The 25,673-nt window shown below is 36.1% G+C and overlaps 1 protein-coding gene across 6 annotated transcripts in view; it reads right to left on the bottom strand.

The window, feature by feature from the left end:
* ATF2 (activating transcription factor 2) overlaps nt 1-25,673 on the bottom strand; it is a 47,671-nt gene that overhangs the window by 7,893 nt on the left and 14,105 nt on the right. For 3 of the 6 annotated variants that reach the window (XM_083865755.1, XM_083865756.1, XM_083865757.1), the window contains exons 6-12: nt 25,539-25,657; nt 23,375-23,503; nt 18,108-18,286; nt 17,674-17,788; nt 17,409-17,495; nt 7,113-7,262; nt 5,078-5,284 (exon numbers count right to left, since the gene is read on the bottom strand). In XM_083865755.1, the coding sequence (XP_083721881.1) occupies nt 5,078-5,284; nt 7,113-7,262; nt 17,409-17,495; nt 17,674-17,788; nt 18,108-18,286; nt 23,375-23,503; nt 25,539-25,657 (986 nt within the window). The remainder of the gene's footprint in view (nt 1-5,077; nt 5,285-7,112; nt 7,263-17,408; nt 17,496-17,673; nt 17,789-18,107; nt 18,287-23,374; nt 23,504-25,538; nt 25,658-25,673) is intronic. The other 3 variants (XM_083865759.1, XM_083865760.1, XM_083865758.1) reach the window with 3 other exon arrangements.

Here is a 25,673-nt window from a genome sequence, read left to right as displayed (position 1 = left end):
ATTTTGGCAGCCATACATAAACATGTTCTCTGAAGGAATCATTGATACTAATGACAAAATCCGGAGATGTCAGCTTGTGTTGCTAAAGCAGAGTGCAATCCAAGAGACAGCACCTGCACAATCCAGTGCCTGGGGTAATTTCCAGACTGTGCCTCTCCACTATTGGGTGACCTTGAGCAAGGTCATTTCGCTGCTTTGTGTTTCACCTTCCCCATTTGTAAACTGGAGGACAGCAATACTTATCTTTCCTGGAAAGCAGCTTGGTGTCTAGAGATGAGGAGTGCTATGTAACTGCATTATATGTGACAATCCAAATTAAGAATGGCATTTTGATAGACCCATTTTTACTTTGTCAAGTAGAAAAATATTTATGAATCAAATTATCTGTAACACTTTGTGATCCCCATATCTGGACACAATATGCATTTTTCATCGGTTATTTTATTTTGAATATAAATCTTTTTTATACTGGAAGTAACACTTGCAGTTACTTCCAGTAAAAGAACCTTTGCATATAATTGTAATATACACCACACGTGTGATGTAATTATTTAGTAAATGCTTATGTTTATGCATTTAGGAGCAAGTTAAAGAAAAAAAAATACAGAGGAAAACTGGACTGCATCTGAAATTATCTGCAAAATAAACTACAAGAAAGTCAACCTATTTACTTGCAAGCAAGGAATAAGACAATGCAGCCAGAGTTGAGATGAATTACAAGTTAAAGGATTCCAAAAGAAAACAGTTCTTACAGAACTTATTAGGTTTAACTACACAAAGTAACTAAAATATCAGACTGTTCAAAGAAAAGCTTCTCTTTTGTGTTCTCTCTCCATTTAGAAGACAACAAATTTCAAGCCTTTACACCTGCAAAATCCTCTTAAAAAATCCTTTTCTATTCAGTCCTTTTATGTGTAGAGTACCCTTCAGAAACTTTTTATTAAAAGCAAAAGCTGAAAGATGGCAAAAATCTGACTTCATAGACATTTATAATGAAAGAAAAATGTGACTACAAACAAAAAGGTTTGCAATGAAAGAAACTCAACCAAAAGCCCCACAAATTCTCTACTAGGTGGCATTATGTGTCCTGAAACCTTAGGCTGTTAAGAAAGCACAGGACTACTGCCTCCAGCTCTGTCTGCCCTTAGTTCATCACGTTATTTACTGAGGAGCCACAAATCTTGATACCTCGCATGCAGCTGCAGAGAATCGACATAGGCTGGGTAGAAAAAACAACACTTGATGTAGTTTTGAGACACTTGGTAACCTACAGAAGCAACAGTGTCCAGACTATGAAATATATAGTTCCGTTAGTTCAAAAGTACTCTGGCAATCAGGAAAAGGTTTGCAGAAATTTTCTATCTTGTCTCCCACATTTTAAGGAAGAATTTTATATATAAACAGCACATGCAAGTATGAAGTTGCTGTTCATCTGTGGAAGTAAGATTATGTTTATGAAAAATTTTTAAGAACACTTTATAGACCAATGTTAGCCATATTAAAAATATTGACTGCTGTTAGCATAAATACAAAAAGCAAATGCATTATCTTATGTTAAAGCAAACTCGAAAAACATGGATCAGCATTCCTATATAAAAGAGACTGAGGTAACCTCTAGAACAATGGTAGTTGTATATTCCATAACAATAACATCTGAGCCAACAGTACTATATACAATGCATACACCACTTGTGACACTAAAATCGAGTTCTGTCTTCTAGACACACAGATGGGGAATGTCACAGAAAGGCAATCTATGGCTGCCATTTACTTATTGCCAGTAAGAATCCCTACTAACTGGTAAAGAGGGGCTGTTCAAAATCCATTCTTACACATATTGCAGTTAATTATCTTGCTTTTGACAACAGCAAGTCTTGCCATCTCATTCAAAACATGTAAATGTATGGTGGTCATTTAGTATGTGGTCTATATGCTATGAACAGGCCACCAAGAAGCACATGAAATAAACACTTTTAACAGGTGGCATGAAGAAAGATTATTTCAAATTTTCACACTGGAAAGGTTCTCCTCATTAATGAGATAGGACCAAGTGCATGCATCAACAACTCTTTAAAGAAGTATGTAATATAGCTCACATGCTGTTGAAAAGAATTTGTATGTTCCCACATTTCAAAATGTGCTAGCACAAGAAAGCGGTTTTTGTGGAGGAAAGCGTATTGACTTGTACCTGCACTCTATCTTTCAAAAGATGCTTTCCCTTCTGCATTCTTATGAAGGAGGACACAGTATATGACACATTCTTCTGTATCTGCCTATTCCTCCCTGCACCCAAAATGCAGATGTAATAGTGGGACCACAGGAACAAATTAGCCCTTAGTCAGCATGGTGTGGGACAACATTTGTGGTATGTTATTACTCAGAAGTATCATCAGAGGCAGGTAAATGTGATTTCTGAGGACAGGGGATTGTCTGTGGCTCAGTTAAACAGCATTCTTCCTGTTTCTTTTTGGGCAACTCCCTCTATGGGAAAGGATCTTTACTTATGGGCATACTTTCATAATTTAGCCATCCAAACAGCTCCTGCAGCCTCAGCACAAACCATCACTCAGTTGCTGCTCACTGAAAACCCACTGTGACCTCATGAGGAAGATAGGCTATCCTTCTAAAGCTTCACGCTCTAAGACTATTAAAGCAACAGGGACCAAATACAGAACATATAAGGCACTTCAGCATCTGATCCTGCAATGTGGCTCAGTGGCCACTGTAGATATTGTCAATACCTTCTTATACCCTGCTGGATTGTGCAAGGCACAGAGGTCATACAAAGTGGTGAATAAAATTTAAGATCAATAAACAAGCCAACAATTAATAGAAAAACAGTCCTCAAAAATGAAAACAGTAAATAAACTTCAAAATGTTGGAAGCATGAAAAAAACCTACACAGCAGAATCTATAATAAAGACAGGCTATCTAACCTATATATGTTACTAGTGATGTAATAGAAAGAAATTTTCCCTTATGCAAACATTTGAAAAATACTGCTTCAAAATGAAGCTACCTTCAAGCATTTAAAAGAAGAACTTGATAAAAGTTGACCTACAGAACAAAATAAATACATCAACCAAGTAAATCTCTTCAAAATCCATACATACTGTTAGTGAGATTCCAGTCTTAAAAACCTTCCCACTGACATCAGAATCTCTGACACAGACATTAAAAGAAAGCCACTACAACAGCACTGAAAGGAGTCAAGATCCTTACATGAAGCAATGCAATGCAGGTGTTTCTATATGAACCTGCTTTTGGAAATGTTACATCTTGGTAACTTCAGCTGAGCAGGCCACTTAGACATTAAACAAAATATGAACAACTAACCCAAACACAGTCTATAAATCTGCATTAAGGCAAAATTCCAAACTTATTAAATTTTCTATTAAAGTAAGTAATCACGGGTCATTACTGCCCACTGCTGATCAGCTGTGTTAGCCTGTCAAGTTATTATTGTGGAAATATAGGATTGATTAATGTTTTCACAAAGTACAGTGTAATTATTTCTCTGATATCCAATTTTCTTTTCAGGTTTTTCTGTTCTTTACAGTTAACAGTTCTGCTTTTGCCAGACTGTAAGAAAATATTTCTTGAATTCACTATTGCTGAATTAACACTTGGAAACCTTTTGTTTATGGTACTGACAAGATTTTTATGTTAAAAAACTTGGTATATATGTGTGAAAGGCAGTTCACATGATACCAAACATTACTTTTACTAAAAAACTGGCTGATTTTTTTCATTCTCTTTCACTTATATCCTTGATTAAGCTACAGTGCTACATATAATTATGTCATTAATGGACTTGAGGACTGTGCATTAAACAAGTATGTCTAATGCTGTGAACAGCTATGAGAAGAATACATATTTGCAAGAAATTTAACTAGTGCTTGTGCAGAGTGTCATGATTCTTGGAACATAGGAAACCATTTCACAGTGTGTTCTTTTAGGCAGGAATATTTTACATTTCAGGGTCTGGGATGCTGAGTATTTTTCAAGACATGAACACGAAGATGACTGATACACTGTAATTTTGATTACATGATAAAACATAACCTCAACATGCCCTACTTTCCTGTTGATCAAATTGTGATGTTTTCTATACCGAAGACACGAGAGGTGACTTTTCATAGGAAGATGATCATCTGTGAATTTGACTCAGTGAACAGCTCTGATGAAGAAAAACAAGTGACACTTTAACATATCAAAATGTGTCTCATTGCAGTTTCTAAATGAATGCTTCATTTAGGAATTTTATAGTTTTTCCTTTCAGCAACTTCAAAACGAAGCTTTTAGATTTTTTATTTTAAAAACAATAATTTGTGCCATTTTTTATGTGCTATTGGAAAACATTAGGAAAGTCTGATTTAACATTTAACAGTAGTTTAAACAAAAGGGTCATGGATTGTATTATGAGGGAAAGTACATTCACACAACAACTTTCTGATATTAGATGAAATGGAAAAGTGACCTGCAACATACACTGGCCCTACCCTCTTACATCACACTTCATTTCTATAGGATTTAGGCTGTGGTGGTAAAAATTTGCACTGCCACTGTAGTATCCATTCTGTGGACAAAACAAACCCTCAGTAGCCACTGATGTCAACATGGCACCTTTCATGAGCATTACATTTACTTTAAAGGACAACAAGTGAAGTTAAAAAGAACTAAAGGAAATAAGCCCAAAACTTACTCAAATAATCCAGGCCATGATACAACTTAAGAGCATGATGTGTTCAAGATAAGAGTATTACTTTGCTCATAAGCGTTTATTCCAACCCATCTTGTCATCTTAGTTTAGTATCATCGTCTGAAAGCTACTTCAAATGGAACAAAGGATAGGGTGTGATCCTTAAATTCACACATCTTGAAATGTGAGTATGCTCTTACCCTCTAAATTTAGTGTTATATGAAACTAGTTCTGAATTTTAAACCTGAGCTGAGCCACCAGTTATGAAACTATTTATATTTCAGATTCCATGCAAAGTTTTAAGCTCCACTGATCAAGGACCAGTATGTAAGAACAAAAAAACTTATTCATTCTTCCTTGAAATAAAAAGTATACCTGTAACTGGCCATTTAGTGAGCTCAGGTCCTCAGCTTTTTTCTCCAGTGACTGCACCCAGACTTTCCGTTTCTGTCGGCACCTGGAGGCAGCAGCCCGGTTCCTCTCCAGGAACTTTCTCCTCTTCTCATCAGGGTCTTCATTGGCAGCTCTTCTTCGCCGACCACCTGTATTTGGTGTTTGTGGCGTAGGCTGAGCTGGTGATGCCTGAAAACAGTCATGATTTAACCTACAGCACTGGTATAAATAGTCATCATGCCTTGAGAAAAGCATTCAGGGCATTTCTAAATACATTCAGGCTACACACTTTTTTTTTTGAAAGCTGTGCCCATTTAACTCTACAGTGATGTTTTTAAAACTTTTACAGTTACTTACACTCCTGATCACCTTACATTAATGTATTACATCCAAAATAACTTTCAAGCTACATTTAGTAGGAAATGAATTTTCTATTTCTGACTCTTCCCACACACCTAGTCACAACTGAAAAATGACACAATTGCTTATGCCCACTAGACAGAAGCTGTCTGACAAATGCTGGCAGTGCTGAGACTCCCTGATCCCTGGATTTCCAGATAGCAATTTCCTACTCATTGATGTGTTCTCCACCACTGAAAAACAATTTCTCTTAATCTACCCATATTACATGATAGTATCAAAATACTTCAATACTTTAAATTATACATTATACTCATTTCACAGTTGTATACAGACCCTTGACAAAGATTTAATGGAAAATAATGACAATAAAATGATTCTTAAAATCCTTTAAAGTGCTAAGATAGGCAGAACATAACTGTCCATATGACTTTCACTGGTGCACCTCCACATTCACTCCAGCACAGCAAGAAGTTTTACTTTTAAACTAAAAACCTCAAACTTGTATAAGCTGGCATATCAATTTGACATTAATTCTAAAATGCTAAGAATAAAAAAAACCCTGGGAACTCAAATCACTGTTTTAAGAATGAAACACTTGCTATTTTTGATTAATACTAATTGTAAAACAACTCTAAAACAATCAAATAGCAATTTTCACCTTGAAAATTTTGCTATGTGATATTATGAATATATTCTTTAAAAAAACCCTCAAGGCAGTCTGGGGGAACAGCAGCCTTAAGAGAGAGATCTTTTTGTGATGGGTCACGTATTTCCTCTCTTCTGTTCCAAACAAATTTGTTTTGATATGTTATTTGATTTCATTGGTCAGTGTAAGAACCTGAGGCTTTCATTGCAGATATAAATCTGGTTCTGGGCCAGGTGTGTGTAGCTTTTACAAAATTAATATTATGCTACAAATTCTGAAAATAACTCGAGATTTTTAAAAGCATTTTGAAAACACACTCCAAGAGGTTTTTAGAAACAGAACAGCTGCAATCTGCCAGGATTCACCAGAAGTGTGTATTTCTACCAGCAGCATGCCCACTTCCAGTCTGACTTACAGGTTTTGCCTTTTACTCCCCTGTTCTGATCTGTCATCCCAAAAGGACAACAAATCACACCTAAAACCAGAGGCCCCCTTCCAGAGTCTGAGATGATGAAATACACTTAATGACAGAGCTGAAATGCTTCTTGTGGCAGCCCAGAAAAAAATCCTTCAAGCAGATTAACATAAGCATGATAACTTGTGCAAAAAAAAAAAAATTCTAAGCGCATTTTTAATATAAAACATAATAAACATAAAAGAGATGCAACAGAAACACAAAATAAAAGCACTTATTTTTTCAAATATATATACTGACCAGCTGTAAAAATTTCAGCTACCACAGAATCTCCTATCGATGAACTCCAGAAATCAGGACTTAGTTCTACATTTGAGCAGATAGATAATACCTGCTTGAAATCATCATCTTTAACAATAGATTTTAGAAGCTTTTAAGACCATGTAAGACCTGTAAACATCTTACTGCTACACAACTATTGACTAAAAGAGGAGTCTGTTAATCTCTACTTTATAAACCAAGAGTATAGAAAATTATATGTATTTGCAAAATAAAAGGAGGAGGTAGGAGGCACATGCCCACTCTTGTCATACCGGTGTTTCAGTTGTTGAAGTTGCAGGCTGTTGTAGTGACTGTGGTCGTGGCTCCTCTGACTGACTCCTAACCAACCCACTTGCATGTCCCTTGGCAGTATCTCCATTTGTTACCTGAGGGTGCTGCTGGGTCAAGGCTGCTTTCAATCTCTGAAAGGAGAAAATAAAGAAGAAAAGAAATTTTCTATCATGCTAACTTGAATGATTAATCATCTATATAAACAGTTACTTCCACTTTGGAAACAGGAACTCCAACTTTTAAACAGTTGTTTCTTTTTACAGGTTTTCAACAGTGACCTAGGCATATACCTAAAAACAGGGGGCAAATTTCTGCAAACATGACAATAGCAATGAGGTTTACATGAGATCCCAGAAAGGGAAGGATGGTAAACGGTATGGAGAAGTAAACAGAATGCCTCATTTGTAGTGAACTGTGTCCACAAACAGATGAATAGAAGGCCATAAACAGTTGCTGAAACTCGTAGTACCAGAAGAATAACAGTGACACATGAAGGAAAATAGGTAACAACCAGAACATAAGCATCTTTCCATTTTAGAAATTCTGGTGTTCACCTATCTCTATTTACTTTTAAACAGCTTGTTATGCCTCCACTAATTCATGATCTTTACAAATACTCACCTCTGCAATCCTTCCTATGGATAATTAGATAAAAGCCGAGATCTTTGCTGAACCATCTTAATGATGTACGAAATACTAAGAAGCTTCAGGTTAAATGTAAAGATTATTTATGTAGAAATATGCAAGGCAACTACTACAAGGCATGGTACTTTGCAGTAAAAAAACTGCTAAAAGGTTTGATGTTCTTCCTTTATTGCACTCAGCCACTACAAAGAACAGTAATATGCAAGTTCAGCTGTATATAATACACTCAAGAGTTACTGACAACCTAAAGGACAATTTTAAAGCATTTTATCAACTGCCTGTTGAAAAATATTTCATTCAGCTTCTGGCGAAACCTATTTAACTGTTATATAATACATTCTCTTTAAAACTATTTCTTAACCTTAAGTGACAAAATGTCCAATTTCAGCAGATACAACTGCTTGTAATTCCAGATCCTTTCTTAAAATTCCATGAATACTGTATAATTTATCATTAATTTTTTGGTTTAACTGAAGGATTTACCTTACTAGACCAACAGTGTTAAAAAGTGTTTTTCTACTGAGCACTGGATTTTTTAAAAATCCAACAAAAGTCTAAGAAAAGATTAATGACTTAAACATGTATGTTTCTGGAAATTCTGATAACTTCTAACATATTTTGAAATATGAACAAAGCATCACCTATATACTAACATTAACAGAATGTCTTAAGAATACTGGAGAGGCAGCATTTGGCCAGCTCAGAAATAAACAGAAAACTTTGCACCTATTTATGCAGACATTCTTTATAAACTGTAGTATTCAATGTCTCCTAACAATTCAGTCACTGGAATATAAGAACAGCTCTCTCCTTCCTTCCATGGTGACAGGCTTTCCTGGATCCTATGCCACAATTACTTCTGTCAGAACTGCAAAAAAATTTTAGGTCTGAAATATGGCCAGTTACCATCTACTACATGGATTTGGTAGCACATAACCAGCACCAGTAGGTATCCTAACTCAGGACTACAAACAGAACCAAGAAACTCCAATGCTCCTCTACTGGCTTGCTATTAAGGAATCTTTAAGTCATTTAAAGATTCCTTACCACTCCTGTGGTAAATCTGTTCTGTTGTGATTGCTCTAGATTGAATTTGCAGCACATTACACGAGATAGGAACCGTTCAAGTGCACATGAAAATTGGGAGTTAATCCCAACAGAAGTCAGCTAGGCAAATGGTCCCTTCCAACTTGGCCCATGCTATCATTCTGTGAAGAGAGAGAGGAGTCCTTCCCAACAGAGGAAGGAGCAGCAGAGATGTCTAAGGAACTGTCCACAACCACCATTCCCCTTTCCTCCTGCGGGGCAGGAGATAGAAAGGAGTTAAACCCAAGAAGAAAGGTGTTTTTAAGTTTTGGGTGTATTATCCTCATCAGATGTGACTGGTAATAAATGAAACTGATTTCCTCAAGATGAGCCTGTTTTGCCCATGATGGTAATTGATGAGTTTGCACTGGGACGTGCAAATAAAGTTGGACTTAACTTTACTTATTGTAATGCTAACATTAAATTAATGTAAATCCTGTAAATTCATAAGTAAACAAGCTCCTTTTGAGAATTACGCTGTTAAATACAATGTACTATGAAAACAGGAATAGGAAATAATTACATTAAATTTCATATTACAAAGCTTAAAAGTTGAAATTAAACTAGTTAGTATTAAATTATCCACAAATGCAGAGATATTGTGAAAATTTACAGGACTATTTGCAGATTTTTACAAGGAGATTTCTAGCTTGTGTGTTTAAAAGGTTTCATATTTTAAAAGGCAATGCTGGAGTAAAATGCTATACAGATGTTGGGCTTCTTGTGAGTAGGGAGACAGTTATCCCAAATTCAACAAGAATCTCATTTTTTAGCAATCATGAATACAGAAACATATATTAGAATAAATGTATATAAGCATTTTTATGTGGGGAAACTTGATGAGAATCCAGTTTTTTTGATATTATTTGGTTATAGGTGAACTAAAACTGGTATTTTCAGATAGGTTAATAGCTTTTAAAATCTTGATTAGGAAGGTTTTATCATTCATGTATATCCTTGAAAACAAATCCTCACCACATCTGTCAAAATTTGGTAGGACTAGATCATTCCATCAAGAGCTCACAGAAACAAGATAATATACTCCAGAAACAATTTGTGAAAAACTTAGATCCATATTTCATATCTGCCACAAAAGCTCATCAGAGTAATAACCCTCCTTCTCCTGGGTGTTATCCTACCATCTGCTCCTCTATTACTTATCTTTATTTTGCAACTAATTAACAGCATAATCTTCTAAATTCAGCAAGTTAATTATCATTATTGTGGTCTTTGCAGCATCATCAGTCCTTATGAAGTCTTGTCTCTCCACCCCCAGAGAACATATGAAAATGAAGTAGGTTGTGAGAGGGTCTGTTTCTTTAGAGTAGGCTCATTAGGTGTTTGCTGATTAGCTCGGCATGCAGAGAGACAGGTCAGAGGAATTCTGCTGAACACAAGGTCCCATGCCGGGCTCCAGTAAGTTAATGTCGGTTTCTGAACATTTGCCAAGCTGCCCTCTGTCACTTCTCAGGAGAAACCTCCTGCAAAAGGTCTACTGGTTGCCTACTGAGTGCAAGGTACTTTTCAGATTGTGACAAGAAGTTTTGCATGGAAAGGAGGAGACCAAGGGAAACATTTCATATCAAAGCAATTTTGAAATGCTTCAGAAACTTCTGCAATCCATGCTGAAGAGTCTGAATGCTAAGTTTGCACCCACAAGCTGCACACTCAAAAAGGATGTTTTACAGCTGCAACTCAAGGCTCATGTTTCATACACAGAAGGCAGACAATTACAGATCTTCTCATAAGAGCATCAGAAGCAATTCTACAGTTATTTAGAATCATGCATCCTTATCTTAGTGAGGAAGTTTTTTTCTGGTTTTGAGTTTTTGCGGTTTTTTTTAAAGATAGTTATTGCATCTACTTTTAAGCCTCTCCAAAATACCACAAAACTGATATACATGTGATTTTACTTAAGTATGTGAAGGTTAGTTTCTTTAGCATACTGACAACCATGGAATCAGAAAAACTGACAATTAATATTAAGTGTGCCACAGAAATCAGAAACTCATTTTTACTCCTTCTGAATGTCATTCTCGGTATAAGATGTAAGAATATTTTCAAAACAATAGCAATAAAAGACAAGCTTGTGTCTGAATAAAATCTCTAGTCATTTTTTACTTCAGTTCTATCAGCAGTAGAGAAAAAGGATCCAAGAATGTTCAAAACTACTGTAACAGTGCTTTTCATAGCTGTGAATGGACCATGTTCTGCTCACTACAATAAATTCAATATTGGGGCAATAAAATTAAAATGCAATCTGATTTCATGGAATTCTTCCACAGCACTGGAACACATAAAGCACTGTGTATGTTTCTGTGGTGAAAGAGACCCGAAGATTGTGCACTCTTTCACTTAATGTCAACTACTTCAGTTGAAAGCCTCTTGCAATAATACCACCAATCACAAGGATTTGGCTCAATGCACAGACAATTTTTAAATTTTTGTCTGTCATCAATTTTATGTATTCCTTTCTTTAATGATTATTTTTTCCTCACAGTTATTAGTCCTTGCAGTTGGTATAAATTTTTCTATCTGCTATTTTACTCAGTGAACCCATTCCCACATACAACTGTTCTCTATGGAATTCATACCATCAGTAAATGTCAGGCAACTTGAACAGTAACCAGAGAAAAGATCATTTCAGCAAAGAATGAACAGAGTTCTAGAGGTGACATCTCAGTAACTTACTTTGCACCAAGAACCAAAACTGCCATGCTGAAGGAGTTTGACACTTCAGACTGAAAACTTTATCAAACATAGAAATAAATACACAGTTTTGATTATAATGCATTAAACTTGGACACCCTAAAAAAAAAAATCCATTCAAATACTGTAAGAGAGACTATTTGCAAAGGTAAGAAGTCTCCAAAAGCTGTCCATTGTGGGAAACAATTCTCAGCAAGTACCTTAGTTCCTTTATTCTTAAAGGGTTTTACGACTCCTAGGACAGCTGAAGAAAAATTTTAACTATGCTATAGGAAGGCATCCTATGTCCATTACCAAAGATCTCTTCTTCCAGTTATTTTAAGTTTTAGATTTTAGAAATGAAAATATCAATTTGTTTTACTAAAGTTCATTCACAAACTTATAAAGAAGAAATACATTTCTTCTTTGCACAATTTGGCAATTCGTAAGGAAACAACAGGTATTCACCAAAATAAAAATGTATTGTTCTCATGTTAAAAAAAATACAGAAATGAAGTCATCTAAAATAAATTTTAAATTTCAGAGCATTAGGAAACAAAAGCACTAAAATCTCTAACCTGATTTCTCTAACTACTTCTCACTTTCACTTTAAAAAAACAGTCTACACAACAGTAGCCTTCTGTAAGCAAGTAAGAGTGAAATGAATGATTGCAATGAGGAATGAAATCAGAGCACAAAGTTCTTTTCTTACTGTAAGACTCTAAAATGTGTTAGCTCCTTGAAATATGCAGAAATAACTGCTGCAAAGAAAGGCACAAAGCACAAAAGAAAGTGTCTGGTTTGTGCCAGGTTTTTAATATGAAACAAAGATCTGTACCTTCCACACAGGACAGCTCTAGATCTGATAACAATGCAACAATTTGGTGCTATTTCACATTAAATTTACTACAAGCAGTTCTACAGGAATTTTACTCAACCTCTGATGTTATTAGATCTGTGTCAACTTAGAATACCTTAAAATAGTATTGTAGTATGATAGCAGAAAATGCAGAACACCACAACAGCAAGTATGGTCTTTCAATACAGGAGAGGTTCAAACAACAACTGCCAAAACCAGATATGATAAAACCCTTTGGAGATACAAATAACCATGTTAACTTTCCAAATTCTGCATCCCATACAGTACCACACTTACTTAAATACCCAAGGAAGTTAGGGCAGTTAGATAAGAATCTACTCCTGCATGTTTTTTGTATTTGCTATGTATTCTATTATTACATTTTATAATGCAATATGAAAAAAATCCATGAGATTGAAGGCTCTGTCTATAAAGAACAACAAAAACTTTCCTCAAATAATAAGTAAGAAATAAAGCAACAGCCAAAACAAATCCAAATATCTATACTCCTGTGAACGTTGTGAAGGGAACATCACAGCTTCAGCCCTTCATCTGGCTTTTTGTTCAAAAGAAACTAAGAATACTATATGCTGACAGACTTCATAGGTTCATAAAATTATTTAGGCTCTAAAGGACCTTAAAGTCTGACCATCAACCCGGAACTGCCAAGTCCACCACTAAACCGTGGCTCTAAGTGTCACATCTCCATGCCATTTAAACACCTCCAGGGATGGCGACTTGACCATTTCCCTGGTCAGCCAGCTCCAATACTTCACAACCCTTTCCAAGAAGAAATCTTTCCTAAATATCCAATCTAAACTTCCCATGGTGCAACTTGAGGCTGTTTTCTTCCATTCTATCAGTCGCTCTTTAGAAGAGGCCAAGTCCCACCTGGCTACAGCCTCCTTTCAGGTAGCTGGAGAGCAAGAAGGTCCCTCCTGAGCTTCTTTATCTCTAGGCTGAACAGCCCCAGCTCCCTCAGCCACTCTTGAAAGGACTTTTCCTCTAGACCCTTCACTGCTCCACTGCCCTTCTCTGGACATGCTCCAGCAATGTCTTTGCAGTGAGGGGCCCAGAACTGCACACGGGACTCGAGGTGTATCTTCACTACTGACAAGTACAGGGAACAATCCTTGCCCTGGTCCTGCTAGTCACACCACTGCTGTTTCTGATATGAGCCAGGATGCCACTGGCATTCTTGGCCACCTGGGCACAGCTGGCTCACGTTAAGCCAGCTGCTGACCAGCACACCCAGCTCCTTTTCCAAAAGCAGCTTTCCAGCCACCCTGCCCACAGCCTGTGGCTCTGCCTGGGGTTGTTGTAGCCCAAGCACAGGACTAGGTACTTCACCATGTAGAACCTCATACATATGGCCTCAGCCCTGATTCAGCCTGTCCAGATCCCTCTGCAGAGCTTTGCTATCCTCCTGCAGACCAACACTTTTGCCCAGCTTGGTGCCATCTGCAAACTGACTGAGGGAGCACTCCATTCCCTTGTCCCAACCATTGATAAAGATACTAAGCAGAACAGGCCCCAACACTGTGCCCTGGGAAACACCACTTGTAATGGGCCACCAACCAGACTTCACTCCATTTACCACCACTTTTTGGACTCAGCCATCCAGTCAGTTTTTTTACCCAGCAGCCTATATCTGTCTAAGCCATTGAGCAGTTTCTCCAGGAGAATGCTGTGGCAAACAGTGTCAAAGGCTTTAAGTAAAGTCGATGTAGACAACACTGACAGCATTTTCCTCATCCACTACGTAGATCATCTTGTCACAGAAGCCAAGCAGGTCAGTCAAGCAGTCTGCCTATCATAGATCCACACTGGCTGGATCTGATCCTGGTTGTTCTGTGTGCTATGATGTTCAAGATCAGCTGCTCCATGACCTCCCTTAGCACAGAAGTCAAGCTGACAGGCCTGCAGTTCCCTGGATCCTGCTTCCAGCCCTTCCTGAAGATGAGTATCACATTTACTGACCTCCAGTCACCTGGGACCTCCCTAGTTAGCCAGGGCTGCTGATAAATGATTTAAAGTGGCTTTGCTGAGCTTCTTCCCTAGCTCCCTCAGTACTCTTTGGGATCCCATCCAGCCACATAACCTTCTGTGTGTCTTAGTGCTGTAGCAGGTTGGATTACAGAGGCTTTGGTCTCTTCTACGTGCCTGTCTTCCAGCTCAAGGGGCTGGGTACCCAGAGAGGAACTAGTCTTACCATTAAAGACTGAAGCAAAAAAAGGCATTAAGTACTTCTGCTTCTTGCTCATCCTTTGCCATGAGCTTCTTGCTCATCTCATATCCAATAAGGGATGGAGATTCTCCTTGGACCTCCTTTTGTTATTAATGTACTTACAGAAATATATTTAGTTGTCTTTTACAGCAGTAACCAGATTAAGTTTTAGCTGGGCTTTGGCCCTGCATGATTTCACAAGATTCATGTAGTCCTACAAGAGTTTCCTGCCCCTCCTTCCACAGGTCACACACATCTCTTTTTCTCCTGTGTTTCAGCCAAGGCTCTCTGTTCAGCCAGACCCATCTCTACTGCTGGTTCATCTTCCAGCACATGGGGACAGCCTGCTCCTGCACCTTTACAATTACTTCTTAAAGGATGTCCTGGACTCCTTCCTTTGCCCTTCAGAACTGCCTCCCAACATGAAGAAGAAATGCAGCCATAATAGGCAAAAGGACACAGGATGTGTTCCCAGTGTTCACCTAACTTAACCATACCAATAAATCCATAAACTGCAGTATCCCATTAATATATGAAATATACATTGTTCATTTATTAAATTTTAGTGTAATAGCTTATATTTCAACATTAAATGTGAACTATTAACAAAATGAAAAGGGAGCTGTAAAACTAAATATTGTCTTCTGTTGGCTTAACCAGGAACACAAGTGAAAAAAAGGTCTGCTTAGCAGACCTTCACAGATTTTAGTATGCAGCAAGCAAAATTATTTTTAAGAGAGACATGAAAAGAAAGGGTGTGGTATCACAAAGATTTAAAATTTAAAAATTAAATTGTACTTTGCAGTTAATAAACCATCACGTATCTGCCAAGAATGCATCCCATGGCACAGTGAATTAGTCTTACTCTTGGAGGCTTTTTCTACATAAACATTAAGTTTCTCATTAAATTGCTTTTACTTTCAGAGGGATAAGAAATTAAGTTTTTTATTTTTGTGAATAGACACTCTATAAAAGTAAATGAGAGTAAGAAATATACATAATTCTGATATTCTTGAATTCTGCTCATGCTTCATATTAAGCAACAAGGGAAGGAAATACTGCAAATACCCTTTTTACAGTCTCACTTAAAAAAAAGATAAGCAATCACTGAAGTGCATATATTAGCTAAATTGTAACGAGAAGGCTAATGAGACTGTTAAAATTTAAGTCTAATGATCTTTGTTTTCCTTTGCATTTGAGTGATTGCTTCTTCTAAGGCGAGATCAAAGTCTTCACCACATACATGTATTCCCTTTCCACCTTTAAATCATTCTAAGAGCAAAATACCGAGTAATAAGCTTAAAAACCTAATTTCTTGCCCATCTAAAAACTTATTTGAAACTAATTTCTGCTGGATTTCAAGCAGAATTCAGAGCGTGAGTCTCCTGACTAAAACATGTTCAGTTTCTGAGAAAACAGTTCCTGTTTTCACTTTTTTTTACATTCTTCTCTTCTGGATTTAAACTAAATTAATTTCGTAAGAGCTAGTTACATTTTAAGTATTTTCTGAGGTATTAAAAGATTCCTTTCCCCATTCCTAGGGGAGCAAGGATGCACAGAAACAGACCTTCCCTTATGTCCTCCTCTATACCACTTCAGAAGTCATTATGTTGAACAGAGCAGGGAAATTAAGGAAGACCTGACCGTATTAGGCAGAGTCAGTGCACCTCTCCACAACAGTTTCAGTATTTGGTGAATGTGGTCTAGGTGTGCTCACTCTACTGGAGTCCCTTTACTCCAGAAAAACCAGAATCACTGTTTTTCATACTGTGACTTGAGAAGAGAAAACAAGTAAGGAAAGAAAGCCCACAGGTTTAGATCAAGAGAAATGAGATACCTAAGAAGGTCAAGGGCATCTTCCAACTTACCAATATCAGTGAAGAAAAATGTATTTTATCTAGCAGGTGTTCCTCTCTTTCAGCACAAAGTGAGAGCTGAAGGAAAAGGAACACTATTTCACAGGATAAATATTGTTTATGGAAGCATCTTGTAAATATATAAACAGGTTAATTATTGTTTAATAGTAGAATTTCTATTGTTTTAGAACAGTTGGAACAAACAAGACAGGAAAAAAAGAGAAGCAACTGCCTAATGCTACACAAAATATTTCAATAAATTGATTAATTCCAGCTGCCACCATAAATGGTCACCAATATTAATTAAAAAGAACAGCTCCCCCAATCAAACAAAAACCAAACCAATTTTTCACTTGTTTTAGACATTCTCCAAATAATCCTCATCTCCTCCAACACAAGAGAGACAATCACCACACAGAATAATTTGTTAACTACATAAGTACCACATATCTAATTGCAAAACTCTTGCCAAATGGACTATATTCATTTGAAATTCTGAAAACATTTTTTAAAAAAACACATTTTTCTTAGTTTTTTAAGAAATATCATTCTTTTGGGAGGAAACATTCTGCTTCTCTAAAGGAAATGTTCACATGCTACTAATCTTGTCTATCTTTCTCCCAGCTAGCATTTCTGATCCTCTGATACAAGAAGTAAGGAGTTTAGTTAGAAATTTAATTTATTTAAAAGAATGACTAAAAATAAGATCAAAATGGCCATTAAGAACAGAACTAATATAGGCTGGAATTGGAAAGAAATTAAAAATAAATGCAGCTGTTATTTTTCTGTTTTTATTAAATTTGTACTTGCAGAATTTAGACTAATAAAAGAAAACTAAAACTGTTTTAAAAAGCAATAGAATTTAATTAATTTCTCAAGTTATTCTTCTTGAGGAATAATGGAGTTTTTCACTTACCAATTTAGCCTCAGACTGCACTGGCTGTGGGGAGGAAGGCCCTGGGATTCCTGGGATACTAGGCACCATGGTGACAGGTCTAACAAGCTGACCAGATAAAGTATAAAAATGAAGAAAACCTGAGTATGTTATCATAATAGAGAGCATTTGACAGCACTACCCTCTGAAGCCAAAACAGCTATCAAGGTGCTTAAAACTAAGTTCTATGCTGCACTTATGCAAATCTGCTCCACTTTCAAATTAATATAGCATCATGCTTACTTACTGGAACTGCAGCAGGGACATGCACATTAGAATTTGTGATAGATGCAGGAATAGCAACAGGCATGGTTTGTCCATTAGGAAGATGTAACAGCAGAGGAAAAGGACCTGGAACTGGACTGAAAAAGGAATGAACTATATAAAAGAAAACTTATCCAGAGAAGAGAACAAGTTTACACATAATTTTAAATTGGTTTGTTTCTTTACAGGTGTAATGTAATATTTATTTGGAGATCAAAAATATGAATTTAGTGATGTGGAGAACATGGCATTATATCTCACATGTAGTGGAAGTCCAATGTTTCATGTGTAGTAAAGCACCACATTACACCAAAGCATCTCAAATTCATATATTAACTGCAGAAACAGTAACTGAAAGTAAATCAGATTTTTAAATTCTGAAAAAAACCCCGTTATATTAAGATTTATGTAACTTACACTATTGGTCTGTTAGATGATGGAGCTTGGGTGATAACAGTACTGGAAGTTGGTGACGGTATTGCCTGCTGAATAATAACACTTGAGTCAGAACTTGTAAGCAGTACATTAGGAACCTGTAGCGATGCTGGACGAACTATTGTTGACGTAGGCTGTGCAGTCTGCTGCAGTGACACTTCCTGAGAAAAAATAAAGCTTCATCAGTTTGTAAAATACAATTACAGACCACTAATTTCAACTGTTAAATGAATGCATTTTGATGGAACAAATCAGAATTTCTGTAACATTATCCAAATAGAATTAGTTATATAATTAAAAAAATATTCAGAAAAACCCCTCTAGATGAATCATTTAAACCAGCAAAGTAAAACTGTTTCAACAACAGTGATTTTAGTTTAATGAAAAACCTGGCTCCATTTATGCTAAGGCTACTATTACTTCTTATTACTTCCAATTCAGTTTTGATCAGATTTTAATTTTTTTTTCCCAAGAAACCCATGGTACTACCAGCACCATCATGTTTACCCACACTCCGAATAAGGAAAATGTTTTATGGTGTCCTTATGTACATTTCAGTTTCAGTCCATTGTTCTGGATTTAAACAAGAGAAACAAGATGTTTATGGTTCAGTAAAAACAACAACAACAAAAATATTTTATTTGAGCCTTTATCTGTAGCTCTCTAACTAGAGTGATAAAAGTACCCGGAATGTTATATTCAGAGCTCTGCAAAATATATGTATATCCTGACGGAGAAAAATTATGTGAGCACAGACATTAAACTTTCTTAGGTGCAAACAAAAAGCAGAGAGAAACCCCTATAGCCCTTAGTTTAGCAATCAGGTAAAGCACATTATCAACTGAACGCTGTACCTGCATTTGCTGTTTCTGAATACCCAGAAAGGCCTTACTGAAACCAATGCCCTTCTCAGGAAACCCTCGAAACTGCCAGACTTCAAATCTACCTTCAAACAGGCTTTTTTTCCAAGTTATTCTTTTGACAATGGCTACTGCAATCAATGACACATAAAATCGCATTCTTAAGACCAGCAAACTTTAGTTGCTCTGCTGGTAAACCATAATTCAGAGAGAACATCTCTACATCTGTGTCATACAGACTGCACTGCTTATTATTTTCTTTGAATGAAGCTTGAGTTTTGAAAATTCATCCACAAAGCTTTAAATAGTAAAGTCTGAGCTCTCTTAGCAGCCTGCTTGTCTTTTTATATATTAATGCACAAATGTGTGAGATCCTCTGAGCAATTCACAGAACTTGTAACCTTGCTGGCAAACTGTGGGCTTTACAAAAGAAAAGACTTGAGATGATGAAGTTTTCTCCCTCTAAAAGCTCAGAGGCTAGATTTGTCATCAGGGTCCACTAGTTCAGTCACGCTTTTCCCCAAGAGACCTAACAGACTATTTACAGTGAATGGGAGTTTTTGGAGAGTAACAGTGAGCTGTGTTGAGGAAAGTGAAATTGTTTTATTATCAATCTGGGGTATAACATTTGAACACATGCTTAGCACTACAGATGAGCATTCTGTAAAAAGAAGACAACCAATGCAGAATTGTTGAAACAGAAAAGAAAAAAAAGCCCAATCATATTGTTAGGACAGGATTAAACACTTCTTTGCAAATAAGGAATTGGGTAGAACATCTTACAGATCTTATTCAAGAGTCACAGGGGAAACATAATGAGACTGAACTGCTTGACTGTGGGAAATTCAGAACACGAGCTGAATCTGTATGATAGCATGAACAAGCTGCACAATTCAGGCAACATGCAAAATCATGGTGGTTCTTACACGTAAACAGAGACTACAAGATTGTATGTACACTTGATAAAGAATGGACCCTTGGAAAGACTTTCACAGAATCACAGATGGCTTGGAGCTGGAAGTGACCTTTAGAGACAGTCCAGTCCATCCCTTCCACCATGGCTACGAACACCTTTCACTAGATTAGGCTGCTCAGAGTCCCAGCCAGCCTGACTCTGAGCACTTTGTGAACCCTGCCTAGAAGTCATTGGCGTGTCAGTACCACCTCCCACCTCTGGGCAAGCAGCTGGGACTGGTCTCCCTGCTGTTGCTGCAACCAGGTAACTACATACAAGTGAGCAAGTAAGTGATGGCATTCTGTCAATACTTCTTTGCTGATTACAACAGGAGCCTAATGAATGCATTTTCTAATAAATACCGACTGAAAACTGGGCCTCTCCCTGGCTTGAACAACTATCAGGCAATCTGAAACTTTGAGACAAAGTGTTCTATGTAAACCAGATTTCAGCAACAGTCAAAGATTAATATGAAATGCTGAAATAAATCTGTAAAATTCTGAAAATAAAAACCTCATATACAATTGTTTCTGTGTTATTAAAGATGGCAATTATACTTTGTTTACAAGATTAGAAACAATCTTCAGCCATGAAAAAAGAAGATGCTTACTGGTAAGTGTTTATATAGCTGAAAAAGTATTTTCTACTTTCTCTACACTAACTTCTCTTTGCTACACTGAAAAATGCATGCAGGTGCCTGTTATTCCAACAACGTGGCAAAAACATAAGCTACAGATTTAAGAAGTATGGCTTTAAGGGGAACTGACATTTTATAAGCATATTAAAAAACCCCATAGGCCCAACAATCTGATGGAAGATTCTAACTGATCAGTAATGCATTGCACTAATGAAATATAAACTTTGTCTGGAATAAAATACATTGTAAATATATTCTGCTAAAAACCAAGAAAAATAGAGTTGAATTTGCAATCATCAGATTAGGTGAAAGTGACCTTACCTTTACCTACCTTTCCTTACAGGACAGAAGTTTAAGCCCACCCAAAGGTACTAGACTTTTTAAAAAGACTTCTCCAACTCCTATAATTCCTATTCTTGAAACTAAAACCCACTGAATGGGAAATTACAGAACAGGATAGTTACTTTTAAGTGTTCTCAGATGTGCATATTTGCAAGTATTTTCTATCTAAAAGCAAATTTCATGCAATAACTTTCTAATGCCATCAAAAATACATAAAATTATTTATACGGAAATGTAGAGGGCCAGAACTAATATTGTATTTGATTATTACTGTAAGAAAACAACTGGTTTTAAAGTAATTAAATTAGGCAATTAGCCACTTGGCAACAACTAAGCAACTCTTAAAACTCTGTGGAGGGTTACACTTTCAAAGTACTGTTAATAAACAGCTATAATGTTTGAAAGCTCTTATTATTACTTTAAAGCCTAAAGACTTTATACACTTCTAATTATATCTCAGTCTATTCAAAGCAAAGTATTGACTCTTACTGAAGCCTAACAGAACTCATGGAACTCTCAGTAAACTAGGAAAATAATTAAGCATACTTTTTTAAGACTCTCCAAGAAATTCTTTCCTACAAGGAAAATCAGAACTGCCTTGCACATACATTAATAGGCTGTAATCATTTTAAGGCTACTAAAATATATATAAACAAAATGGTTACAGTTAATGGTTACATATAATTTACAAACAGGTATGCCCTGAAAAAATCCCTTCTTTCCTTCAATACATCTGTAGAAGGAGAACACAAAAATCCAACTGAGCAACACTGCTCATGTTTCTGAACTTCTGCAGGTCAGGTTGAGCTGTACACTCCAAGCAGCACCCCCAGCCTGTCTCTGCAATCAGACATGCCAATGGCACTGAGCAGCAGCACTGCCACAAGTGACACACCGGAATTGCATCATCGCTGAGACAAGTTTATAAATACTGTCGAGCTTTGAGATACAATTTCCACTTGTAATGATGCTAATGAGATACTGAACCATTACTGTATGAAGATAGTAATGTTATCTTCTGCCAAAATTAGATTACTTGGAGTAAGTATTCACATTAAAAAAAAAAAAAAACCTACCCTCTGAAATAAAGAAGACTTAAGATTTGGACTATGATTCACTTAATCCAAGCAGCTCTTTACATATATTCCTTTAAAATGCTTTTACTATTTTTGAGACTGCATAATTGCCTTGATTGCCCATGATTACTCATCCTTGCTAACCTCAAAAAAACTTAGTAAGGACAAATCTGAATTGAAACTCTTCAACTTCTGTCACACACTTAAGGTTGTTCTCACATTAGTTCCTCTGGCAGAGTAAGAGAAAGAGTTAAAACCAGAGAGGTTCAGAGTGGATCCAAAGAAAAACATTCTGCCCACAGGAACAGCCTGGTATGGGAGCAGGTGGCACTGAGGCTGCGTAGCCTCTCTCCCACAGAGGTTTCAAGAGCAGACTGTGCAAAGCACTGAGTAACTCAGTCTGATCTCAGAAGTAACCTTGGCTTTGAGGACAAAGCTGGACCAGGAAATCCAGCAGTCCCTTCCAACCTGAATTACCTGTGACCCTAACCAGTCCTGCTAATTTCTTGGAGTAAGGCAGCTAAGCCCCTCATACACAGACTGCCCACTGAAGATGCACATAAAGATTGACTAGAACAATCTCAATGCTTTATTATGGTCTGCTCTTAATATTTGTATTTATTTAAGAAAGACTAGAAATAATTAATTCACTAATTTTGCTTCATTTTCTGTACTTCAGAAGAACTCCACAAGATAAAAACACTGCAAGCCACATATTGAAGTGATCATTACTATTTAAACCACTTATCTATTCTTTAAAGCTTGAGTTCTAAAACTGATTTGACTGCAATATCCTCTAGTGACAGACAATACCTCAGTCTTCTATGAGAATTCAGGCAAACTCTAAAGAAGAAAATGCCTGACATCACTTTTAAACATACTGCTATACCTGAACGACTCTAACATTTGAAACAAAATTATCTGGTGCATGGTTTTGAAAGACTACCCATTCATCCCCATACATTTTAGTACAACATCCCCTGCTGTTCTACAAACAATTTTTGGTAAAACATAGGCCTAGCAAACATGCACACATGAAGAGTCGCAAACTGCTGATACTATTTAAAAGAAAAAATAAAATCAAAGAAAGTAAACTTGGGTTTTTTCTGTTATGAATGATGATGGACAAACAAGAAAAAAGAGCCCTTTTAGTCTTTTCAAAGATAGCATTAATCTTAAATTTGATTTCCTTTCTGGCTTTACTGGAAGCAAAGAAGTAATTCTAGTGAACAAAGCTAACTGAAGAATTGAGCAAGTTACTTATATACCCACCCTTTCAACCAGCTAAGTAGTGTGCCTACCACCTTATATAATGAATTTACGGATCATCCAAAAAGTTGAAAAATAAACTTCAGAAAGAGAAAAATAAAGGTTCTGACCTTTTCATCATTGGTAGTAGACTCTGGATGAGGTAAAGGACTATCTTGATGAGTTGTCTCTACAACTGAAGGTTCTTCAATTTTATTTCTTATAATTGGTGTTGCAAGAGGAGAGAGATCTAGAGGCATCTATGAGCAACGATGTAAAACAAAATTAGTCAATGTTTAAAAAACTAAACTGAGCAAGAAAATATAAATAACAGAAGAGAAATATCAGCCCATTACAAGACAGAGGTGCTGATGTTTGAAAGATCTTGATGCAGATGCATTACCAGTCAAAGCTATTTTACCAGCACCTACACAAACACCAATCTTCAGTAACACAAATGTCTTTCAACACCAATGTCAGACTAAATATTTTCTTCTTGAGAATTAAAAACATACCTAAAGTTTTCAATTTCCGAGAGTCATAAGAAAATTATAGCTGTGAAAGGACTGTGTTACAGTTAAAAAAACTCAGCTAAATTAAGGTATTATCCTCCTGTATATTATTGTATCTCATGCCACATAGCACAAAATCCTAACCACATTTCCAAATTGAGGAAGTTAGTATAGACAAATGTCAAGCTTACTGCAGCTAGTAATTTTTGAAAAGGCAAATTTTACATTACTACATGGGTAAAATTCACCAGGACATCTGAAATGTCCCAAAGAAACTGAGCTACAAAAGTACTTAAAACAATACCACAGATTTGAAAGCCTATACTCATATCTACTCTGCTATCCAAATACTTTTGAAAGAAATATCCCCAAAGATGTTTTTCCAAATTCTCTTTTTTTTCCAATTAAATTCCTAGTTTTTCTGTGCAATATATTACTAACAGGAAAGACTGTAAGAAGTGGAATCTTGTATCACAAGTGACTATGAAACATTACTGAAAAAATGGTCAATCTCTCAGAAAATCTATTATGTTACATTTTTCCACACTTTGCTATGATTGTTTATGTATATAAATCATCCAGAAATATGGCAGGACTGTGCTTTTTCTTGTAACACAGAGGGCAGCTTGGAAAATTAGTATCAATTAAAGAAAGACAAAATTTTTAAAATACTTTACAATACATACAACCTTCTCCAAGACAGTAGTGAACTATACAGAAAACACAGTCTTGGTAAATCAATAATCGATTTTACCATATGTCATGTTATTAAAACAGCATATAGCAACTAAAAAAGGTAAACTTATAAATCCATTATAAGTTACAGCTGTGGTTACAAAGCAAGGGTGAGGCTAAGACAGGAATGGATAATAATCCATACTATTTACAAGTACCGCTCAAAACTTTTACTGAAACTAAGAAAATAAAGCTACTGATTCTGCAAAACCTATATAAATGCATATAAAACCATATTTTTAATCACTACCTATAGAAGTTAACCAAATAATCAACTAAAGACAAAATTATTCAAAGCAAACACTGAACAATTTTTTTGATTTGCTGAAGTATTTAAATGTTTAGGTTTCTAACCAGTTACGACTGGGAAGGACTGAAATCAATAACAGTAACACTTAAATGCATGGCAAGTTCCTCACAAAAATACGAAGTTACTAAACAGAGACAGTCCCAGTTTTTCTTATATTTTAATCTGTACATTAAAAACCAACTAGATCTTTATGTCACAATCAATAATTTCTAGGCAAAAGTGTTTTCAACATATAATGATATAATCATAACCAAATTACTGAACACTTCTTTAAATTTAGTCAGTACTTAATTCTCACTATCATAATGACTGATTCTTACACCAACATCAGTATTTCAAAACTAATCAAAATGATCAGTGTAGAACTACACTATCGTTTTTCATGTGGGTTTTTCCCTCTGCTAAAAACTCTTTATTTTCCAGTCTTTTTTGCTTATCCAGGACCTAATGAAATTCAGTCAAAACCAGTGTTTAACTTCAACAGATACAGACTAGTTACTTACATGATGAGGACAATGTGTCCCATTGTCAATGCTAACTAAGCAAAATTAATCAAGTAAACGAACCTTTGGAAGAGAAATTGTAGATTTGTATTCTCTACGTACAACATATAAGCAGCTAACATGATTATTGGTACAGTTTAGAAAGCCATATATAAATCCAAAGTTTGCTTTTTCAAAGGAATTTCTGCTATAAAAAAGTAGAAGCTCTGAGGAAAAAAAAATGTTTTGAACATACTTTCTTAATGTCATCTTCAGAAGCCTTTTTAAACTCATTTTCAAAAGGACTTGCTAATTCATTGAATAAGCCCACTTCTTCACAGTTCTTCAAGAATCGAGTTGGTGTTGGTGTCTGATCTGAAAAGAAGTGTAT

Source organism: Zosterops lateralis, assembly GCF_965231275.1.
Source record: "Zosterops lateralis genome assembly, chromosome: 7".
NCBI lineage: Eukaryota > Metazoa > Chordata > Aves > Passeriformes > Zosteropidae > Zosterops > Zosterops lateralis.
The sequence above is the reverse complement of the archived record's forward strand: the minus strand, read 5'-3'. Positions and strand labels throughout refer to the sequence as shown.